At 36.2% G+C, this 10,163-nt stretch overlaps 1 protein-coding gene and 1 long non-coding RNA gene across 7 annotated transcripts in view; both read left to right on the forward strand.

Moving 5' to 3' along the window:
* The window catches only part of LOC106879124 (uncharacterized), a 57,698-nt gene extending 50,190 nt beyond the window's left edge, over window positions 1–7,508 (forward strand). For 4 of the 6 annotated variants that reach the window (XR_016241121.1, XR_016241119.1, XR_016241122.1 and 1 more), the window contains one exon: window positions 7,243–7,508. This is a non-coding gene — a long non-coding RNA (uncharacterized LOC106879124). Of the gene's footprint in view, window positions 1–483; window positions 541–7,242 lie in introns of all 6 variants that reach the window. The other 2 variants (XR_016241120.1, XR_008263687.2) reach the window with 1 other exon arrangement.
* A 613-nt stretch (window positions 7,509–8,121) lies between these two features.
* The window catches only part of LOC106867491 (uncharacterized), a 196,730-nt gene continuing 194,688 nt past the window's right edge, over window positions 8,122–10,163 (forward strand). Inside the window, exon 1 of the mRNA XM_052966265.2 lies at window positions 8,122–10,099. Within this exon, the coding sequence (XP_052822225.1) occupies window positions 9,439–10,099 (661 nt within the window). The 5' untranslated portion in view covers window positions 8,122–9,438. The remainder of the gene's footprint in view (window positions 10,100–10,163) is intronic.

Below are 10,163 nucleotides of genomic sequence, written 5' to 3' on the forward strand. Positions count from 1 at the left end.
GCAACCCCTAGTTGACTCGATATGAAGAATATGCAAATTATATTGTGCAAATTGTACACATTTCAAATAAAGGCATGTATGGATTAAATGTGCTCGCACTACAAGTATACATGTCAACGTGAAAGCTGCTGGAATGTAAACACACATGTACGATGAATAACTACGTAAATGTCTTAAGTACTCACATTTTATATAAACCGATGTATAGAGTTTACGCTAACCCATTCCATCCCAGCTTGTTACATTCATATATTTCACATAAATAAAGAAATAAAGTAAATAAATAAATGGGTGGCTGACTTGCAAATTTTCTCAAAGTAAAAATTCTAGATGGAACCAATATGAAATAAATTTTATTATGGAAATTTGAAAGACTGAAAAATATGTATAAATAATTTTTAAAAAACCCATATAAAACCGAAAATAAACGATAATATCTTTACTACTATTTATTATTTCTCATTTATGGATGTATTTTAAAAGTGAGAAAAGGGAGTGGTGGAAAACCAGAAAGAAAGGAAGTGAAAAAACCCCATAAAGGTAAAGAAGGAAAAGATATAACTATTGAGAGAGAAAATGAAGAAAGAATAATGAGTCAGGAGCAAAGTTGATGAAAGAGAAAGGATGGAATAAATGAAGAGTAAATTAGTGAAAAAATGTTGATTAAGTTATTTAATCAGTTGTATGTACAGTCAATTCACTGATGCAGACGACACCAAGAAGGGAAATTATAATGGCTGGTGTTGAAATGGTGAAGGTGAAGGTGAACAGCGCAGAGGGTAAAGGATTTGGACAGAAGGGAGCCTGGGAAAGTATGGAGATGATGAAGAGGAGAAGGAAGGGGAGATGAAGCGAAGAGTCCATGAATTGAAAACGAGGCTGGAGAAAGGTGAGGAAGAACTGGAGAGTGAAAGGAGAGAAGAGATTGGAATAAAATAAAAAGAGAGGATATAGACGATGTAAGAAGGTAGGAGGTAAACATGGGAGGAAGTAGAAGAATAAAAATGCGGACAGAGAAGAGAATGAAAAGGAGTTGATAGTAGTAGTAGTAGTAGTAGTAGTAGTAATAACTGCAGCAGCAGCAGAAGTAAAAATTAGCGATAGCTAGAGACGGACGTTTTAGAGGATAGGAAAGAGTGAGTCGGTGAGAGAGAGAGACAGACAGAGAGAGAGGCACTCGAGTATTATGAAGACAGCTGGTGTGTTAGTTTGAATGAGAAAAGAACTAGAAAGAGTGAGAGAGAGAGAAGAAGAACAACTAGAAAGAGCGAGATAAAGAGGGAGGAGGGGAGAGCGATACGTAATGTTTGACTAGAAGAGATCGAGAGGTGTTGACATAGAAAAGGAGAAGAGGAGAGGAAGAGAGACGAAGATAGAAAGGGAAAGGGACAGAGAGAGACTGTCAGAATGTATAAAGAAAAATTAACTCAGGTGTAATAATTTCAATTATGCTCCCCTTTAATCTCACACGAGTTTTGTTTTTAGATAATTTCTCTCTTATACGTATTTATTGATCACTAAATGGGTTGTGGTTATTTCACTAGTTTAGTTTAAGCCTTATTAAATTCCAATGTGTAATAATAATAATAATGATAATAATAACAACAGCAATGATAATAATAATAATAATAATAATAATTATAACCTGTAAGTATATGTATAAATGTGTGGTAATACACTTTCTTTTATTGGTTTCAGGTAAAAGAATGCGGCCATGCTGAAGCAACGCTTGATGTGTATGCCTACACAAACATATATGCACATACACACATACACATTACATACATACATACATACATACATATATGTATATACTTTTACACACACACACATATTTTCAATTTAGATATAAAGCCAGCAGTTGTGTGAGTAGGGGGTTGTCCGATCCCATACTACTTGCCTTTGATTGGTACCTTATTTTATCGAACCTGTAAGGGTTATATATACATACAATTATCTTTTACTTGTTTCAGTTATTAGACTGCGGCCATGCTGGGGCAACGCCCTGAAGAATTTTGAGTCGAATGAATCGACTCCAGCGCTTATTTTCAAAGCCTGGTACTTATTCTATCGATCACTTTTGCCGAACCGCTAAGTTACGGGGACGTAAACATACCATCACTGGTTGTCAAACGGTTGGGAGTGGGACAAAGAAAGACATATACACATATATATATGCATATATACAACAGGCTTCTTTCAGTTTTCGCCAATCAAATCCACTCACAAGGCTTTGATCGGCACGAGGCTATAGTAGAAGACAGTTGCCCAAGGTGCCACGCAGTGGAACTGAACCCTGAATCATTTGTTGGGAAGCAAGATTCCGCCTCACAGCCACGCCAATGGTTTGCCATATTGGTATAATGACTATCCCCGGACACAACAAAATATGTGTGTGCGTGTATGTGAGTGTGTGTGTGTGTGTGTGTGTGTGGCCGTCTAGTGGTTAGGACCACACGTGGTAATCCAGGTTCGAATTCTGGTCACGGCAGTTCAGCATATTTAATAATTGTTTTTCTTTTTATAGGCGCAGGAGTGGCTGTGTGGTAAGTAGCTTGCTTACGAACCACATGGTTCCGGGTTCAGTCCCACTGCGTGGCACTTTGGGCAAGCGTCTTCTACTATTGCCTCGGGCCGACCAAAGCCTTGTGAGTAGATTTGGTAGACGGAAACTGAAAAAAGCCCGTCGTACAGTCGGTAGAGCATCAGACTTTTAAGTCCTCTCATGACATCTGAGGGTCGCGGGTTCGAGTCCCTCTGTGGGCGGAGAACTTTTTACACGGTGGTGCATCAGCATGGCCGCAGCTCTGAGCTGAAACTTTGAAATGAAATTGAAATGAAATATATATATATATATATATATATATATATATAATATATTAACCCTTACCGAGTTCTCATACTGGATATATGCGACGCAGTAAATATTCTCTGCAGACATATTCCTGGAATTAGCGCGCCAAAACGAAGACTTTTGAATTTTACCATTAAGCTGTAATTAGCAGAACCATATACACGCGCACCTATGGCGGTGGGCAACTTTGCATGGGGTTCTGATGATTATGGTTCCATTACAAATCAGGCTGAAGAGAAATAGACAGTCGGTAAGATTGTTAAATTTGAAACCGGTCCCTGTTTAAGAATGTTCCTTTTTCGGTGATTTTAAATGTCTTGCCCGCTTACGTTTTGGTATCACGCTATATTTCATGTTGAGAACAATTTAGGTCTTATTAGACACAAGATGTGATCTATTTCTAGCACATTGAATGTCCACGTTAGTGGTCAACGTCATATATAAAAATGTACTTTAATCCCCTGAGATTGCAGATACTGTTTCTGAATATCTTTGATTCTTTAAATGTGCTAACTTCCTGGTAATTAATCGATATTAATTAATATATGATTTTTTGCCATATTTTTTAATAATATATATATATATATATATATATATATATATATATATATATATATATATATATATATATATATATATATATATGTATGTGTGTGTGTGTGTGGGTGTGTGTGTGTGTGTGTGTATGTGTGCGTGTGTGTGTGTGTGTGTATGTTTGTTTTTGTCCCCCCCTAGCATCACTTGACAACCGATGCTGGTGTGTTTACGTCCCCGTAACTTAGCGGTTCGGCAAAAGATTCCGATATAATAAGTGCTAGGCTTACAAAGAATAAGTCCTGGGGTCGATTTGCTCGACTAAAGGCGGTGCTCCAGCATGGCCACAATCAAATGACTGAAACAAGTAAAAGTATATATATATATATATACGCAATGAAAACCGGTTAGAAAAAATCTTTATTAAATTATGCTCTCAGTTCAGCATTCTGGCTTTTTTCATTTTCCTATATATATATATATATATATATATATATATATATATATATATATATATATATATGTGTGTGTGTGTGTGTGTGTGTGTGTGTGTGTGTGTGTGTGTGTGTGTGTGTGTGCGGTATATATATATATATATATATATACACACACACTCACACACTTACATAATATATATATGTAAACACGCATACACATTTATATATATATTACACACACGCATTCACATATATAGCCTTCTCTATGTTGGAGGTGGTTTTAATTGCTATGTGATAATAATGACACATCCTCTAGAGGTGGAGATAGTTTTTATAAATGGAGAATTTGTGCGGTACGGAATTTGATATGCCATTATCACTTTCTCTCTCTCTCTCTCTCTCTGTGTATACATATAAATTATATTATTATAATATAATATATATATACATATTTAATATATACCTAATATACATACATATATATATATTAGATAGAGAGATACATAAATATATGTGAAGTTCCACTCAACTTGAACGTCAAAATAAATTTGACTCTATCCTGTGTACTCACACCATCGGTAAATACCCAGTTGTTATGCTTAAAAGTGCTTAAAATAAACATTGCAGTAACATTTAGATTTATAGCTAAATAGAGAGAGAGGAATAGATAGATAAATGAGTACATTATCTATCTATCTATCTATCTATCTATCTATCTATCTATCTATCTATCTATCTATCTATCTATCTATCTAAGTATGACTGTTTGTCTGTTTCTCTGCCTACGCGTCTATCTATCTATCTGTCTAGCTGCTTGTCTGAATGTCTCACTGTCTATTTGTCAGTCTATTTTTTCCTTCTGTTTGTCTATCCATCGGTCTGTCAGTACGTTTTTCTGTCTTTCGGTCTGCTTGCCTGTCTGTCTGCATGCCTGTCTGTCTGTCTATCTATCTATCTATCTATCTATCTATCTATCTATCTATCTATCTATCTATCTATCTATCTATCTATCTGTCTCGTTGTGTGTCTCGTCTGCCTAGCTGTCTGTTTATCTGTCTGCCTGCCTGTCTGTCTACTTATCTCTCTGTCTAGCTGACCGTCTGACTGCCTATATGATTGTCTATTTTTCTGTCAGTCTATCATCAGTCTCTTTGTCTATTTATTTGTCAGCTTGTCTTTTATTCTCTATCTATCTATTTATTCTCTATCTATCTATCTATCTATCTATCTATCTATCTATCCATCTATCTAGCTAGCTAGCTAGCTAGCTATCATTTATGTTGCTTGTTCTTTTCTCTTTGCTCACAAAATCTCACTCAACCCGATACCTCTCTTATCGCTGCCGTCACCGTTAACAAAATACACCTACCCAAACATCCACCCTCGTTCATTCATCTATTTACATAGTCTTCCGCTCCACCAGCACCAGCACCAGCTCTACTATCCCCACCAGCACCACTACCCTTTCGGCACATCCCTTCCTTTCCTTAGCCTTTCCTTTCCTTGTCCGACCCCGAGCCGACCGGTAGCTTTTAATTCAGTCATTAAACAGTTGGCCACTTAACGCTGTCACACTACTGTGCCGTTTCTGGTCCCGCCCTCTCCGAATGGCTTCTTTCACTACTACCCTTGCAACCACAACCTCCATCACCACTGCTGCTGCCATTGGCGACGCCGCCGCCGCCGCTGCTGCTTCTGTCCTCACTGTAACTCCTGCTGCTCTATTTTCTACCGTCTGATTACGGAAAGCAATTAGATCGGGATTCTTACATTCCACTTATGATCAGTCATTGACTTCTGTTTCTATGTAGTTTTACATCGTCTCCAATATTCAGGTTGTTGTTGTTGTTCTTATATAATAACAGTTATTATTATTATTATTATTATTATTATTATTATCATTATTATTATTATCATCATCATCATCATTATCTTCGTGGTCGTCAACATTATCATAGACATTGCTATTTTATTCATGGCCGCTATATGTCCTTTTGGGAAAAGGCATGAACACCACAATATATCGTGTTCCTACTGTTTGATAAATCCTTGAAGCTCCACCCCTTTTTTTTATTTTCTGTTTAATTAGCCGACACAAGAGATCTTCGCTAAACACACACACACACACACACACACACACACACACACTCGCACACGTACGCACTCACACGTACACATACCGTTATTTAATGACTTATTTACTAATCAATCTACTAAGGTTAATTCAATACAAACACACACAAACACACACACACACACACGCACACACACACACACACACACAGACACACACACACACGCACACACGCACGCGTGTATACAGATACAAGAAGCAATAAAGAGAGGGATACCTTGTTGCTACTGTTGTTCTTGCAGTGGCTATTATTATTGTTGTCACTGTCTACTACTACTACTACTACTACTACTACTACTACTACTACTACTACTACTACTACTACTACTAATAATAATAATAATGATAATGATGATGATGATAATAATATCAGCAGACTGAATTTTCCAGGAATTACATACCATCTAAACGTAATAAAACGACAAAAACGCACGCACACACGTACATACACATATACACGTAAATGAAAGGAGAGGAAGAAAGAGAGAGAAAGAGAGAGAGATATATATATTCACTTGACACTCACCATCTATACGGATATATATATATATATATATATATATATATAATGACAATCACGTACACAATCTTATACACCCATAGACACACGGAAATAGCCAGGTTAAACTGACAATTTCAACAAGAACAGCTAAAACTACTACTACTACTACCACTACAATCTGTTCTTTTCTGTTCGGGGCAACGAGTGGGCTCGGCTTAACCTGCTAGTAATACCAGCTAAATCCTTTTCCATTAAAACTCAAACGGCCACTTGAAAGAAAGGAGCGAGTACAGTCATAGGATATATTTAGTACTGACTATGTTGTACTATGTCTGCGAAAAAAAAAAACAAAAAAAAAAAAACGTGATGGATACAACTAGAATGTGTTCGATCAAATCATAGTCTTCTCGATGAGGGCTCAACCTGGGGTTAAATAGCAGTAACAACAACAACTTCTATGCCAACATAACCGCTTACTTATTCTGTGGTTTTCGCCTTTCACTTTGGCTATATTTGTTGATGTTTTCCTTCCTACTCTAAGCACACGGCCTGAAATCTGTGGGTAGAGGGCTAGTCGATTACATCGACCCCAGAGCTTAACTGGTACTTAATTTATCGACCCCGAAAGGATGAAAGGCAAAGTTGACTTCGGCGGTATTTGAACTCAGAACGTAAAAGCTCCAGAAGAAAATGTCTCTTAGTATTTTGTCCCGCGTGATAACGATTCTGCCAGCTCGCCGTCTTAATATATAATAATGACTGATAATTATTTCTATTATAGGCACAGGACCTGAAATTTTAGGGCAGTGGGCATAATCGATATGATCGAACCCATGCTAAAGTGGTACGTATTTTATCAACTCCGAAAGGATGAAAGTCGACCTCGGCGGAATTTGAACTCAAAAAGTAAAACCGTAAGAAAATACCGCTAAGCATTTTGCCCGCCGTGCTAACGATTCTGCTGACAATCACAATCCTTTTTTGCAGTAATTAAATGAATAATGAGTAAAACCCTTCAGAAATAATTAAACTATTTGAAATTACGAATGTTCTTGTTGTAGTCCAGTCATTGTTGTTGCTTGTCTATAAGTTTGCTTAAGATTTTATTATTATTCTGCAAAATTATATTCAAGCATATATATATATATATATATACACACACACAGAAACAGAGAGAGAGAGAGAGAGAGATGTGCAGACGCTTCATCATTGTCTAATCAACATAAAACCTAAGCACACAGAACCATATACACACACATATATATATATATCCTGTGTATATTAAATAATATTTAACTCTCACTGGAATGGAGTACATTTTTTGTTGATCTCACCAATAACGGAACAGTACTATATATATATATATATATATATATATATATATATATATATATATATATATATATATATATATGAGTATAAAATAAAAATATAGACAAATGACAAAAAATACTCAATAAAAAATTATACAAGAGGAAAAGAAGGAAGAGAACGAAGGGCGAAAGAAAAGGTGGGAGGAGGAGAAAGAAAGAGGTAGAAGCGATATAAACAAATTGACGCTACATAAGGAAGGTGTTGAGAGAGAGAGAGTGGGAGAGAGAGAGAGAGAGAAAAAGAGGGAGGGTGGAAAGAAGTAGAAGAGAGAGGAGGAGGGGAAAATAGTAGGAGTGAAAACAAGAGGAAAGGAGGAGGAGGCAGGAAAAAAGCGATTATGCATTTATAATATCCGTTTGTTTTCTTAGAGCAGTGACAGAGAGAATGAGAGAGAGAGAGAGAGAGGGGGAGGGTAGATAGAGCGCGCGTGTGTGTGAGAGAGAGGGAAAGAGAGATAGTGTGTGGTGGGGGGAAGAGGACAGTTGTTTCCTCCTCATTTGTGAATGATATTCTGTGAAAGCAAGTCATCTATGATGAGAGGTTAATAAGGCTTTAGTTTGATTGAAGTGAACGTTTGTTTTTTTATTCAGTCAGTCTCAAGTTACCTGTCGGAAAGTATATTTTGGGGAAGAGAAAGAGAGAGAGAGAGACGGAGAGAGACAAACGGAAATAGAGTGAGAGTGAAAGAGATCGGATTCTATTTATTGTGTTGTTTATTAATCTTTAAACTCTTTGTATTTTCTCATTAGAATTTCTAAACCTTATCAATTCATACGTTCGGATTTCAAATTAATCACCATCATTATTGTAAATATCATTATTATTATTATTACTATTATAATTATTGTTTTGTTGTTATTGTTATATTATTATTATTATTATTATTATTATTATTATTATTATTATTATTATTATTATAGAATCATGTTCTTTCATTAGATTTCTTTTTGCAAATTTTAGAATTTAATATCTGAATTTTCGAAAAATATTATTTAGTGAACCTTATCAAAAATTTAAGTTTAAAATCAATATTGATAATTTTCTATTGAAATTTTATTGAAAATTTACTATTGATATTTTTCTCTGAGAGAGAGAGAGAGAGAGAGAGAGAGAGAGAGAGAGAGAGAGAGTAAGAGAGGAAGAAAGAAAAAGTGTATATATATATGTATATATATATGATGCATAAGTTTATGTGATGATCTATTTTAAAAAAATATATATGACTTTATAGTTCTATGTTTATAATTATATACACATAAACAAAGATATTTGTGTCATATATATACATATATATATATAAATACACGCACACACATACATATATAATTATTAATGACATGCACGTATATGTATATACGTGTATGTGAAAAATGTTTATGCACATGTATGAATAGTTGACAGTTTCAACATTCTTGGGAGTTTATGATCGTGTGTGTTGTGTACGTGTCTGTTTGGGTGGGTGGGTGTGTATGAAAATTATCTATATAATATATATTATATCTTATATTTGTATTTATATATATATATATATTTATGTTCATCTGTGTATGTATATGGTCTTGTTGATAACAAACCCATTTGGATTTCGCACTTAATTTCAAACATGGAGTCGGCTAAATCATTTAGCATAGACGCTCTGTTGGCAAAAGAACCCCAAACGAAAATCTCACTGTATTCTGCTGGGAACAAAATGTTAAACAGCATGAACAACGGCCACAACCATCATCTCCACAACAGCAACAATTTCAACGGTGGAAACAGCAACAACAATAACAACAACAGTAACAACAGCAGCAACAACAGCAGTAGCAACAATAACAACAACATTCACAATCATAACAGTATTTTACTGAAGAGCAACATCAACAATGCAGGTAGCATATCAAGGGGCAGTTCACCGCGACCCCCTTCAACGGACTCAAGTGCGTCTCGGCTGTCCCCGGCTGTAAGCCCCGATACAAGTGTGTCACCTCCAATTACAATGAGTTTTGTCCCCAAACCCGGATTGTTAAACTTGCAACATGCAGCAGGTGTTTTTCAAACACATCTCCCTCTTACTGGACTGTTCCACGGTGGTCAGCAACTATTGGCAGCCGCTTATAATGGACATTCGGGTGCTGGCCACCCAGGTCTACCTTTCTTGCCCGGGAGTGCATTTCACAGCCCTACCGAACAAGCTTTTAAACTTGCACAAATGCAAGGGGTTTCGTACGACTGGCTTTCAAGGAATGGAATGTTTATGCCACGACTGGTCGACTACACAGGTAAGACATGTTTCTCTGTCTGTCTGTCTGTTTGTCTCTCGCTCTCTCTCTCTCTCACACATTA

This window comes from Octopus bimaculoides, chromosome 3 (assembly GCF_046866305.1).
Source record: "Octopus bimaculoides isolate indiv1 chromosome 3, ASM4686630v1, whole genome shotgun sequence".
In the NCBI taxonomy this organism is placed as follows: Eukaryota; Metazoa; Mollusca; class Cephalopoda; order Octopoda; family Octopodidae; genus Octopus; species Octopus bimaculoides.